Source organism: Corylus avellana, chromosome ca3, assembly GCF_901000735.1.
Source record: "Corylus avellana chromosome ca3, CavTom2PMs-1.0".
Classification (NCBI taxonomy): domain Eukaryota; kingdom Viridiplantae; phylum Streptophyta; class Magnoliopsida; order Fagales; family Betulaceae; genus Corylus; species Corylus avellana.
Genome location: NC_081543.1, coordinates 2359404 through 2374020, shown reverse-complemented (window position 1 = coordinate 2374020; position 14617 = coordinate 2359404). Strand labels below are relative to the sequence as shown.

General features: G+C 35.9%; 2 protein-coding genes across 2 annotated transcripts; one reads left to right on the top strand and one right to left on the bottom strand.

Annotated features, from left to right (window-relative positions):
• The first annotated feature begins 487 nt into the window (after window positions 1-487).
• Window positions 488-3484, top strand: LOC132176100 (cyclic dof factor 3). The gene is made up of 2 exons (XM_059588225.1): window positions 488-787; window positions 1942-3484. Exons 1-2 carry the CDS (start codon window positions 536-538, stop codon window positions 3178-3180), a joined length of 1491 nt encoding a protein of 496 aa, XP_059444208.1. The 5' UTR covers window positions 488-535; the 3' UTR covers window positions 3181-3484.
• A 4152-nt stretch (window positions 3485-7636) lies between these two features.
• On the bottom strand, window positions 7637-12496 carry LOC132173358 (uncharacterized). Its single transcript, XM_059584832.1, has 4 exons — window positions 12040-12496; window positions 10234-10272; window positions 8079-8163; window positions 7637-7977 (listed from the first exon to the last, which is right to left on the bottom strand). Exons 1-4 carry the CDS (start codon window positions 12430-12432, stop codon window positions 7895-7897), a joined length of 600 nt encoding a protein of 199 aa, XP_059440815.1. The 5' UTR covers window positions 12433-12496; the 3' UTR covers window positions 7637-7894.
• Window positions 12497-14617: the final 2121 nt, after the last annotated feature.

Sequence of the window (14617 nt, the reverse complement as noted above, 5' to 3'; positions counted from 1 at the left end):
GAATACATTTATTTTATTCTAACATTATGTTAAGAATAATGTTATTTATCATATTTTATTTTATAATTATATTGACGTGACAATCTCAATATGAAATAAAAATGTGACATATTGTTGATATTTAACAGTGTTGCTCTGCTTATGTGAATAGCGCTTACAACATGTTTTACAGAATGTGATTTCGAATGCCATAAAAAATTTTGAATTCTCTCGTTAAATACCAATTAATTTTTAAATAAAATGATTATAAACTCGATCCAACAAATGATATCAAAACCAAACTTATGAGTTTGAGTCGTGAAACGTAGCTTTAAGAGAGATTGTTAAAGGTCAAGAGGGATATGTTAAGATTTAAAAAAGGAAAAGGACATGACTTGGTGCACCAAGGCTGTGTGCAGCGGGAGAATAAAAAAATGGGAAAGAAGAATAGAAAATCTAGAGGCCACAAGAACTTGTGGCTGAGAATCAAACTCTAATGCTGACCTGGCATCCATTCCTCGTTTAAACGGATCAAAATCGTAGACGACGTACGTGAATGCCAACGGAGTCCTCAAACCCAAAGAAAAACCTCGCGCGTTTTTATTTCTTCCTCTGTTTGGTTGCCCAGAAAATGCAAGAAAATAAAGACCCCGCCATCAGGCTCTTCGGCAAGAAAATCTCCTTGCCTTCCGACGGAGATAATCCGACCGTCTCCGGAGACGACTTCTCGGTGAATACTTCGGAAAAGGAAAAGTGCGGCAGAGTAAGAGGAGCAGAGGAGGAGGAAGAAGAAGAAGAAACAGAGAAGGTATTGTCCATACAGTGAGTGAGAGTGAGAGGGTTTTACAGTGCGTTATTTGGAAATTTGAGGACGACCCATTTGTTAGAATGTTAAAAGAGCTGGTGGGTCGTTTATACTTTTTCCACTTTTATTGGTACAGTTGCTCTGCGCTTCTTCTTTTTTTTGGGCATTTTTGTGGGTTTGAGTGTTAATTGGGATTTTGAGATTTTCCTTTTAAAAGTTTCTTTCATTGTTACAGAAATTTATTGTGTTTTTATTTGATCTTGGTGTTTTTTTTTTTTTTTTTTGGGATTATATTTAGTGTTTTGAAGCTGATAAAAGGTAAAACGGGGCTAGGAAAAGCTAAATTCCCACTGAATTGAGCTTGGTTGAGTTTACTTTTTTTTTTCTTTTTTTTTTTTCGAAAAGCTAACAAATTTCTAGCGTAAGATTCTAAAGTTTTTTTTTTCCCTCAATTCTCATGCACTCAATGGGAGTACAGTTTTTACCCATGATTACTTACTATGTTTTATATCTTTTCAAAAATTTGTTACCTGGTCTTGATACTACTCAAATTTCTATTGATTAGTTTTTCCTTTAAGAACTGAGTTTTAAACCAGTTTCTGGATGATCTGAACTAATTTTTTCAAAGAACTTGTTTTATTTTACATAATTCTACAAACCCTGCTGAGATTTGGGTTTGTTATAAAGTTCGAATTTTTATTTTTACTAACCAATTTACAATCTACTTATTGGGTTTGTTGCTTGAGTTTTTTTGTTTGACATATTGAAAGTGCTTCCTGTTGAGTTTCTGAATCTGTTATTTTCTGAATTCAACTTTCGTTTCTGAACCCCTCCCCCTTCCAAAAAAGAAAAAGGAAAAAAAAAAGGGCTTTTGTTTGATTTTATAGAAGTTTCCTACCATACTTTAATCCCAAGCACCAGGGCAACTGGCTTCTCTAAATTTGTTAGAAGTCTCAATGAAATTGTTTAGTTTTAATGTTGCTTTGATTGTGTCAAAGAATTATACAGATACAACAAGAGAGTTATGACAAACCCTTTTTTATAGATAAGAGAAGAAACCTAATTATGAATCCTAAAGTTATTTTACTGTCTTTTGTTGTTTGTCCTCTGATGTCGGTGCTATTATGCTGATTAGGAAAACTATGTTCAATATGCAGGATCCACCTGCAGCATATCCGAATACAGAAGAGCCTACAGATTTGGAAACATTGCCTGGTGCTAATGTGAATCCTAAAACACCCTCTATAGAGGAAGAGAAAGCAAACGCAAATACTGCCAAGACTGAGAAAGAACAGAGTGATACAACCAACTCACAAGAGAAAACCCTGAAGAAGCCGGATAAAATTCTTCCATGCCCTCGCTGCAACAGCATGGACACAAAATTCTGTTACTATAATAACTACAATGTCCATCAGCCGCGTCATTTCTGTAAAGCCTGCCAAAGATACTGGACTGCAGGCGGTACCATGAGGAATGTGCCGGTCGGAGCTGGACGCCGTAAGAACAAGAACTCCGCCTCACATTATCGCCAAATCACCATCTCTGATGCTCTTCAAGCGGCTAGAATGGATGCTTCAAATGGAACTCACTACCCCACATTGAAAAGCAATGGCAGAGTCCTCAGCTTTGGATTAGATGTACCCATATGTGATTCCATGGCTTCTGTTTTAAGTCTTGCAGACAAGAAGGTTTTGAATGGTGCCCGGAATGGATTTCATAGCTTTGAGGAGCAAAGAATTCCAGTTCCTGGTAAAGGTAGAGAAAATGGTGACGATTGCTCAAGCGGATCTTCTAATATCACAGTTTCAAATTCAATGGAGGGAGGGAAACATTGCCCTCCAGAACCATTTGCTCAAAACATTAATGGCTTCCCTCCTCAAATCCCATGTCTCCCTGGTGTTCCCTGGCCTTATCAATGGAATTCTGCAGTACCTCCACCAGCTCTCTGCCCTCCTGGGTTTCCTATGCCATTCTATCCGACAGCTTATTGGAACTGTGGTGTTCCAGGCACTTGGAACGTTCCTTGGCTGTCTCCACAACCTTCTCCAAACCAAAAGTCTCCAAGCTCGGCTCCACATTCTCCAACGTTGGGGAAGCACCCAAGAGATGGAGACATGCTTAAACCAGACAATTTGGAGAGAGAGGAGCCGCCAAAACAGAAAAACGGATGTATTTTGGTTCCAAAAACTTTGAGGATTGATGACCCAAGTGAAGCTGCAAAGAGTTCTATATGGGCAACGCTGGGGATCAAGAATGAATCCATCTGTGGGGGAGGCATGTTTAAGGCCTTTCAATCGAAGGGTGATGAGAAGCATCGCATAGCTGAAACTTCTGCAGTGTTGCTGGCAAACCCTGCAGCCTTGTCTAGATCCCTCAACTTTCATGAGAACTCGTGAAGTGGTAGCTTATGATGTAACTTTGATTCAGGTATAAAGCATGACGTTGGATTCAACTTAGTTTGGAGCGAGTTTGAAGCACTGACAGCCATCCAGCATACTTCACTTTGCAGACAAATTCCAACAAAACTGGAGGCCAGGGGTTTTCTCACAATGCTAGGCAATTAAGTAGGAACTAATTTTGTCTTCTTGTAACAGTAATGAGCAGGTGCCTTTTGGTGCCTTTTGATGTACTTAGTTTGTTCAGTTCGTGTACATGTATATGTATATAAATCCAAGTGTATGGGGCTAAAATTTTCATACAGTTCGAGTGGTAGAATATTAACTAATGATTAAATTCACCATTTAGCTTAACTTTTTGGAATAACTGATAATTTAATATTATGAGTTCAAATCTTGTTTCCGCCATTCACTTTTCATTTCAATTAAATATTTTACATATTTTTATTGAGTTCCCATTGAGAACTTTGGAGTTGTAATACATATCTCAATCCATCGAACGATAAAGAAGGCAGGAAAAGTGAGGAAGAAATAGATTTTACCCTATTTACACCCAGAGCCAATACCTTATCAGACCATGCTGCCCGTGTGAAACCTTTCTTTTTGGCGTAACAGTGGTAGAAGGTAACAAAATATTGCTTAAAATTCAGTGCTTTTTTAGATAACTAGTGATTTATCACTAACAATGAATCTTTTCCCTCGGCTTTTTCTTGCTTTTGTGATTGAGAGTAATAATAAAATTCAATCAAAATAAAAGAAGGGTATTGTTATTCTTGAATTACAGAGTGACTAAAAATTTCAGAAAGGAGTATCTTCTTAATCTGGAATAAGAAAAAGAAAAGCTAGTAAGATTCAAGAATGAATCACAAGCAACAGAAGAAGTTGACAGGACTGAAGACTACTCTTGCACAAAGAAATAGAATGCAATTATATATATATATATATATATATATGTGTGTGTGTGCTTGGATAATGCAAAAGATTCCTTACAGCTAGCTATGCAGTTTGTGCAAGACATAAATACATGGGGGGGTCTTGGTGGTGGGGGGCCAAAGCAAAGACGGTGACAAAAACAACAAAACTGAAGTTCTTTCTGAGGATAAACTTGAATTAGGTTCAAAAAGAGCCAAGCTTCTGTCCTTTTCAAGCTCAAGGGCCAAAGCAACTTGCACAAAAAGGTGAAATGCTGGAACAAAGTTCTCTGATATTTTCCCTGCTCTCCTTCCCTCTTTCCCCTAGTTTTATTCTCCTTACTGAAAATTTTATGATGGTTTTTGTTTTCCATTTTTTTCATGGATAAGAAATTTATTAAGAAAAGAAGTAAAGAATACAATAAAGATAACTACTCTCATGGGTCCAACAAGTTACATTAGTTGAAACTTGAAAGACCCCAATATCCCACCAATCATTTACTTCTATGATGCTTCCACTAGGAATAGGGCCAACATAATTGGCAAATTTTGTTAGATATCTCTTAGCCTATGCAACTTTAATTTATGGTCCATTTCCATTAGGCTCAGGGAAGGAGAAATAAATAAAAACACTTTATTTATGCTCGACACCTTACTATATTAGTAGGAGGAAAATACAATTAAAAGCTTGGTAAAATCGTGATTTGGTCTTTAAAATCGTAGTTTAGCCTTTAAAATTGTGTATTTTTAAAAATATACTCCTTAAACTGCAATTTTTCCGTGATTTTGCTTAAAATTATAATTTTGATATGCGAAATCGCAAGAAAAACAAACTCTTAATCGAATATTTTCATCAGACTGATGGAAGATCAGGTGAGAGAGTTAGATGGAGAGGTGGTCAGCTCTTCTCAGTAGTGACAAAAACGCGGAATGGTCTTTTTCTCTTTTGACAAAGAATTTCATGGATATTTGGATTACTCTCTAGATGTATCTATCAAACTTTCTTTATAACACTTGGTGGATGCATCAATAAACAGGTATGTGTCACTAAAAAATGAGCGAGGACAAAGAAGAGTCAGATATTTTGCTGCTACAAGCAAATAGAGGCCACATTTTATGTATAAAATGAGTTGTTATGGGACCCAAATGCACTTAATGCCCATATATAAACCCTTTTGGCATTCTCTCTTGCTTTTGCTTTCTTTTCTTTATGCTTTTTTCTTTTTTGTGGGAAAGCAATTGCCAATTGCTCTTCATCCATATGCCTAGATTCAGCCCATAAGTCAAGTATGCATCATCATCATCATCACCATCATCAATTTCTAGCCATTTGGTTGGATAATCTGCTTGTGAATCAACTTAATGACCCTTCAACACGACAAACCTTAATGTGACCATCCATAGCAGTCATATCAATTCTACTCTGTTATTCAATAATTTCTTTTGACTGTCACCTTGTTTTAAGTCATGGGGGCTCCAATGGCAGGGCCATGTACATATCTTAGCAGGGAACAGAAAAAAAAAAATTAAAAATTAAAAAAAAAAAATAATAATGATAATAATAAACTGGCCTAAGTTCAAGTAGTCTTACCACGTTCTGTTGTTTGTATCTACTTACAATTAAATTTGATAGTGACTAATGTGACAATGCCACGTGAATTGTCAATTTAAAAGTTTACATGGCATTTATCACTTCAATCACTACATAATTAAATTTAATTGTGATTAACGTGACACTGCAAACATTTTAGTCTTAAAATGTCAATCTTGTCTATGTTGTGCTTTTCATACTACTAAAAACTCATTATGGCTAATTGGTTCCAGAAAAGCATATTCCAAACTGAACCAGTTTGGTGACAGCCCAACAGCTGATGTAAAATGTTAAAATATGCCCCATTTTCGATGGATAGGGACCTCACCAAAGCTAATCCGCACTTGGAAGGTTAATGACAGTGCTTTATGTCAACAAATTTAGGCTACTTTTCTTTTAAAATCTATTTGATCCCGCAATTTCGCAGACTAAACGCGTGTTTTTAAAGAAAATAGTAAGAAAAAAAAATGCACCATTGGGAGAAGTGCTTTTGAAAACATAAATTTGTAGGTGCGTTTATAAAAAGTAAAAACACCCATTTTCATTTTTAAAATCGTTATTTTTAAAACAGTTAAGCTAAACGAAAAATCAGTAACATAGTGCATAAATGAAATCAAACTTGGTGAGCCTTTATTTTATTTTACCACTTTTTTCCATGGCCTCCATTACCATTATTAATCAAAGGTGGTCTGGGTAAGATGCACTTGGAAGAAATATGTTTTTCCTTTTACTGAGCCACTTGCAAAAACAATGGCCACTTATTAAAGCAGACTTTGTTGAGAAAAGAGAACACTGAGAATCATTGGGACTCAGAGTCAACCTCCCACTATAACTTATCCCATTGGTCTAGTGCCCTTTTTATGTTATTCAAATTATAGACAAGTGGCAGATCATTAAGAAAAGAAGAAAGACTGAAAATGGTGGATCATAAGACACATTATTTTCCAGTCATCGTTTCTTCTTTTTGTTATTTGGAGTTGCCATGCCATTGCCCTCTTAATCACTGATCTCAACCATCATCAGAACAAAACTTTGAGTGTAAGTGTGTTTTTTTTTTTTTCTTTCTTAAAACCTTTTGTTTGTTTTGAAGCATTGGTTTTGTGTTGAAAGAAAATCAAATCAATTTTCAAGAACACGGTTATATTTTAAAGTGATTTTCAAGAACAAAGTTATATTTTAAAGTGGGTCGAAAAAAATTACTTCAATTCAATTTATCACGTGATGTCAATCTAATAAATTGGATTGAACAAAAAAAAAAAAAAAAAAAGATTGGATATTAAGCTGGTTTCCTCTAAGAATTCAGCATAAAACAGGTCTTCTGTATGTATGAGTTAGTTGGGACACGTGTAAGGCACCCAATACAGCTTCCAATGAGAAAAACGTAGTACCTCAAACAGAAAGGAAAATAAGAAAAAGTGTTGGAAAGATGATAAGCATCTTAGAAAAGTAGCCGTCGACCTGAAGCTACTTTCCCACACAAAGCTCTAGCAAAAAGAGAGAAGAAAAAGAAAAAAAGAAACAGGCAATTATTTTCTTTTGTTGTTTGTTAATTCTTTCTCTCCGACAGTGGAGACTCATAACTACTCCAACTTTAAAGAGATAAGTCAGCTATTTACAATTTGCATGTACTGTTTTACTTACTGCTAATATGTTTTAATTTTAATAAAATGTTTTGATGACATGCAGATAAAATTTATTTTATTTTTTAGGAGTATTTTGTGTTTGAGTTATTAATATTTCTGTTTTGATAGAAACCAATGGTCCTAAACAAGCTTAGAGATTATGAGAAACAATGATTGTGAAGCCAAAGTTCTTTTGCAGCTGTTTTAAGCCTACATTCATATACCGAGTATATTCACCAAATAATACTGAGCATTGCTTAAGTCCTCTCTCTGAGGATTGATTAGAATATCTCACTAAACAGCTAACAAGAAGCACTCAAACAAATGGCACCAGGAAATATCTAGCAGTCAAATAAGCACTTGTCATGAAACTGGATTGCCTTTGACACCATCTGTTCAGTGTACATTTAATGAAGAGACCTAAGCTAACAAAAACATTTTTTGGGCGATGGGAAGAGAAAGCCCACTCAAATGCTTTACATGACCAACAGAAGGTAATCAAGCACATGTTGTGCAGTTTAATGCAAATGTTAGTGTATATATATTCATATCCTACTCAACTTCACAAGAAGTTACCACAGCTAGTATTTCTATTGGATTCTACATCCCCCAGAGTCTTGCCCGCGACGGACATTGCCGTAGGCAGACAGTTCGAGAAGATCCATGTCACGACCTGCAATTAATTGGATAACCCATTCAGAATTTTCAATTAGTAATTCTAGTAGATCCATGAACTTTGAGATGCCTATGGAGGTCTATAGGGCTTGGTTGTACCTGCAACCCGGCAATAAGAACTTTTCTGAATGAGCTCAGTTCTTGACATCTCGGTCCGATTTCCCTTTGAACGATTAACAGCTGTCTGCAATTTGAGAGATAAAGGTTGACTGACTTGAATAAGTAAAGCAAATAAGAGAACACCCTCTGAGCTAATAAATTGCATCAAATACTTATATGTGCTCAAAGCGGACTTCAGTGTACAAATAAATTGAAAGACATTTGAAAGAACAAGCAATCACAAAATGTTTACTTCCTAAAAACAAAGCCCTTGCCAACAAACATACACACATGCACGCATAAAGGACTCCTTGTGCTAGATGGTGAATTTCCAAATTGGTTTGATTAGTAGGGTAAGCATTGTCAACCCTTTTGAAGCTCTCCAGATATAAGGTAGTCAACTTTCCATCTAGCTTTACAAAAACTACCTTTTATTTTCAACGGCACTTCCTGGATGTAAAAGGAAAAGATTTTAACTTCTAGTGCAACAGTTGGATTAATGAAAAAATTGCAAGAAGCAGTTTACCAAATTGGCCAGTACAGTGGCACAAGGAAAGCTCAGAGGAGAAGACTTGTTTGGCTTGAACTAATGATGTTTAAAAATTGTCGTAAAGCTGACTAGGTTTGAAACTATTTTTTTTGAATGTTCACTCTAATTATTAGATTCGAGTAAAAAATGTACTTCTGGGTCAAGATCTTCTAGAGTTCTAATAGAATTTTTTAAATCACATGTCTTTTAGAATAAAATGTTAAGATCTTGTCATGTCGTCAATCTATTAACATAACCCTAAACAGTGGTTAAAAAAAACCTGCAGAGGTTAATCTACCAACATTATTTGGGCAAATTATCAATCTTTTCACAGTAGTCTACCTCCATTTATCAATCTTCTAATTTCCTTCTCTTTTCTAGTTCATCTTGGTGGTCATCATCTGAAAAATTTTGGTTGCCACAAGAACTATGGTCTTTAAACAGAGGCAACTGCAATTGAACGTTCAAAGTATCGAACAGTGTTAATATTGTTATAGTATCCAGGTTTTTTTGTCTCCTTTTGAATTGAATTTTTAATTTTTTTTCTTAAATCACCCAAAGGCATCCAGGTTAGTTGGTTTTTTCTTCTTTCACATACTTTGATAGTGAATTCCTTTTGTTTTTCTTCTATTTTTTTGGTACTCCATGTGTCCACAGTTCATTAATCAAGGGTTATATTGCATTCAGTCTACTAGATCCTTTTAATTGCTTAATGGGCTAGAGCGATTAGATTTGGAATCCTAGGGAGCAATGATATATATCTGCATTGGTGCATCAAGAGTCTGGCATCTCCATCTTCATGTTGCTACCAGGATGCAGAGATGTTTATTGCACTTGAGTCATTATTTCAAGAATGATCAACAAGCCACTCACTAGAAGGACGGATGCTGATTGAATATGTTCAGTGAATGCAATTGCAGTTAGAAAAATCCTTGAGAAATATAATAGATTATGCACCAAATTAGTTGATACCTACTTACTACCCTTGCTGATTTGGTTGATATTCCTTTATATCAAACAATAATGTTGGTATTTTGCAGCTTCTATTTTAAGTTCATTGCTTTGTAAATGGGAGGAATTCAAATCCAATGCGAAGGCTGAACACATTGAGCTTTTGCAATCACCTTGGCTTATAGAATTGGTTGCTTCTAGTTTAGAACTTTCTGCAGATGATTACCACCAAGATGGAAAAGAGAAGATTGGTCAATGGAGAGGTGGGCTACCATGAAAACCTTGACAATTTTTTTAACATCATGTCCAAATAACATCACTAGGTTGATGTCTCCCTTCTTTCTTTCTTTTTAACCACTGTTTTTTGGATTGTGTTAGCCTGTTAGGCTTATGTTGATTGAAGGATTTCCATGTACATCCACAACTCAATTTTCATAATGCTTAAATACATAAAAATAAAAAATAAAAAATAAAAACTTAGTTAGCATGCTCCATCAGAGTAACGGAATAACATTCTAATGCAACATTTCTGCAGCACAAACTTGCGAAAATGAAATACCCAAATTTGCAGAATGTGAGAAAATGTACACAATATTGAAGCACAGAAAAAAAAGATTCCGTATAAATTTGAATCATTTGATAGTAATAGATGCTAAAAGGAGACAAGCCACGTACCTGCAAAACCTGACAATTTTCGAGCGTGCTTTGTCCTCCCTGAATTTTGAAAATAGCCAAATCAAGCATCAGGCAGCAGTTGAGAAAAATAAAAAATAAATAAATTGGATAGAAAAGTAGTTTTGTTATAAATTTCCCTAAAGAACCCTTCCAAACAAAAAACATAAACAGAATGGGTCAAACTGAAAACTGGAATCATGAACAAAATTTAGACAATGAGTATACTCTTTCTAATCTATAATTAAAATCAAAATGTAGAACTACCAAGTAATAATGAATTGATAAAATATGCATATTTGAGCAAAAACATTTCCTGCCATACAATGAGGGGAAAAAAGGTCAATTGATAGCAGAAAATAAACTATAGTATAACAAAAATTCTTCCTTGAGAAAGAATTTTGTTATATTATAGTATGACCATAGTTAGAGCACTTCATCCTTGAAGAGCCCTCCAACAAAAGTTCTTCTCTTAAGAAAGATAACTACATTTTTCTTTTTGGTAAGTTTTAACCATAAAACCTTTTCTAGGCAAGATAATTAGATAGTTGAAATTTGCATTCCCAGCATGTGGTCCTCTTTGAATATTACACCCTCCATCATTACAGTAAACGCGAATCCAATCTCCTTTTGGCATTAGAAATCTAGTGAAATAATATTGTATTCCCATATCCCCCCTTTCCATTGTATGCTTTTTGGCTTCAGCATCTTCTCTGGTCTCTCCATGCCTAAGTTTGCCTTTAAATTTATTAAGCTTTTAATTTGTTCTCCTCCTCTTTCAAAGCAGCCCAACTTCCTGAAAATAGAAGTATCAAATATTTCTAAGAATTGCAACGCAACACATCATAATCATCCAAACTGTGGGGCACGCAGCCCTCTTCCAATCGGGCCCTTGCTTGCTCAAGAGAAGCTTGAAAAGCGAGTTTCTTCCTAACTATACTAAAAACTGATTATTCGGCCAGCAAATACCGGTGTCTGACAGTGCCAATCATCCATCTATATCAATCCCTACAAGAGATATATGCTCTTACCCCACCTTTCTCTCTTGAGCCCTAGCAAGTTTTCTGGAATATCTTTTGGACTCTCAAAGATGAAAGTCAAGACCAGGCACCAGTAGCAGAATCCATCTTAGCCTTCACAGTCACTGTCTTTGGGGGAGATGAACACTTAGGGAAGTCTCCTCAGTGAGACCTTGATATAACATGTTGGACCACCACCAACCCAAAAGCTCAAGCCTACATTGTGGCTACTATTCACTCCTCAGCTCAAACTAACAAGTCTATACTCTAACACCATTTATGTAACAATCCAAGGAAAAAGTGCTAGTCATATCTGCCTATCACTACTAATCAAGTTACAACTAAAGCTCCCTATAATTACTTATAAAGCTCAATCTTACCTAATAGGAAACTAATATGAGACTTAACATCCACGAACTCCTTTATAATCCAGTCACTCCATGTGAGCTATTCATTTTCAACTTGGGACTGTGGTGTTACAATCTAACATGGCATTATATCACATGCCCATCAAGCTCACTAATGGTGCAGATAAGAGACATGCAATTATGCAAAGGTTTAAAATTTACTTCAAGGTCTCTTAGAATCTCTGAAATGGAATGCAGGCTAGGAGTATAAAGCAAACTAACAATACACAAAAAGAAAAAATTACGACAAAAGTATCAAATTTAGGCATGTATAAAGCAAATGCACCCTAAGCAGACCCTCAATTGCCAGAACCAAAGCAAACCCACTTCACAAAATTCCAACCGCGAAATAAAGAAAAAGAGAGAGAGGGAAATTTGAGGACCTTAGAGTAAGGAACAATGTGATCATAATCATGACAGAGACATCCCGGGCAACCCACGAGCTTCCGAAACAGGAGGTTGCCGAGCGCGTCTCGGCGCCAGCGCTCAGGGTCTCGGCCTCGGACCTTCTCGGCCTTGTCCCAGCACTGCTGCTTCACGCTGTACGGGAAGCTCCGAGGGTTGGCGTCTGAGGAGATTCGAAGGTCTTCGAAGAGAGTGGTGGCATCTTCGGTGACGAGCTCGCGGTCCAGGAGAGAGGTAGAGGGAGTGAGTGCGGGTCTAGTTTGGCGTGACCCCGGTGCGGAGAGGGAGCGTCTGGTCCGGTCTCCGATTGGTGATGATGGGGAGCTACGGCCTCGGCTTCGGCTTCTCTTTGGTTCTTTGGTTGGCCTCATCTTGGCTCACAAATGAGAGACAGACACAGAGAGAGAGAGAGAGAGAGAGAGAGAGAGAGAGGAAGCCAAAAGATCTTGGCTCACAAATTACAGATTAGTGTTCATTTTGGCAAAGATAACAAATTATCATATTTTTAGTAATAATTAATATCGAAAAGTCACTTAAACTATTAAATCTATCATTCTATTTTTATTTTTATTTTTTTAAGGGGAAAAAAAAATCGGTCTCATTAATAGAAGAAGGATCATGAGCAGAAACGTTCTTACATCACATAACAAAAGTTTTGAAAAAATCATAGTTGAAGCTACGAGGTTACAAGTCATAAATACATACATAACAATCTAACATTTAAGACCTATCGATGACTAATCTTTCGCTAACCCATGACTAATGTTCAATTGTAACAACAGATCTGTTCAAGACAAGCTCAACTCAATGCATAGGTAGCTCATAATCCTCCGCCCTAGGAGCAGAAATCCTATATCGAAACTCATCCTCCTCGACTTGCAAGCCAGCTAGGAAATTATTCACATCCTCAACCCAAAAGGCCAGGACCATAACATACTGGGAAAACAAAAAATACAGGGAAAATAAAGAAAAATCACAAAAGCCCACAAACACCAACAAAGGCCACCTGAAGATTTTGGCCAAAGTGAAAAAACCATGCACAAGCGCGTGCGAGTCACAATCTGGGGGGCCAAAATCAGAAGCGGCAGGTGCCGTTGGAAAGTGCAGGGCTGGTGCACGCAGAGGATGAGCTCGTGTCGAGGTGGGTCTAACGGAGGGACATAGATCATTCTATTTTTAATTAATTACCATCTTTTTTCACATTCTCTCATTATTTCAAATTTTACAATATTCTCTTAATTTACTATTGTGATTGTACTATCTTTTTTATCTTATGAAATATATTTTTGTCATTTTGAATGGCAAAAGAAAGACGTTGCAATCTTAATGGTAGATTAAATTAGGACATTGTTATTAGTGAAACGCTGCAAAAATGGTGATGTATAGAGGGATATATATGTAGTTAACCCATTTTTTATATAAATTGACATATAATTTTAGAATATGTATATGCATTTTAAAAATATATGTATATGTGAGAAATTGCACGTTTTAAGAACATGTGTTAATTTAATAAATTAAGTTTCCAATCCAATTTAAAGAATAGCTATGTCTATTGGACAGCAAGCTTAATTGATAAATTTAGGTGAAGAGTGAAATCTTTTAGAAATATTATAAATGCAGCCCATAGTGTTAATTTAGTCATGGGACTTCAATTTGAACAAATTATATATCTTCTGCTAATATTTATTGTTAAGTCAAAATAAATTTATTTGAGATGGATATTAACACAGCCATATGATGACCTATAAATTTTGATATAAACACAACCATATCAAAATTTAATATTTATTGTTAAGTTAAATTTAATGATGACTTTAAAAGCTATGTATTGCATATTAACACAACCACTTATTATAGTGTTAAGGGAGCTATGATGTCCACTTCAAATAAAGTTGGGCATCAATCTCTTTGAACAATTTTTAACAACTGGGTCGACGGGTGCAGGTCGTTGAAAAGAGTAATTCTATTCGCATGTGACTTTAACTTATGGGCCGATCTGGGAGTGCTTCCATCAGTTAATAAACAAACTTACAAAAGCATATGATTAATTGGTTTTGCGCCACCTCTAACCACCGTGCGAGAGATGACACCGACTATCATATCTGGTCTATTAAGAGTAGTGCAACCACTCTCAAAAGCTCAATGAGGGTAATCGAACACTTTCATATCTACTGGCAACTACTACCCACTCACACAAACCTTGTGACCCAATGCTCTATTGCCACAAAACCCTATAATTTTCTCAATTCCTATACCTAATTTGATCTCTAAATTTTAAATATTTTCATTTTAGTCTTATTTGTTTTTTTTATATTGTAATATTTCTTGTTCAAACCGATGATGGTACCATTACAAAAATTTCTTTGTAAATTTCTTTGTTTCTTCTTTGAATAGTAGAATATGTTGGGTGACGTGGGTTCAAAAGACGTCACATTAGAAAAGAGGTATTATTAAAAGAAAATCCCCAATTGGATCCCACATCTTCTTTAGTATGAATTTAAATATTGTGTCACATTATGGGGATCAGGATCCTTTTTCATTATTGAGAGAATC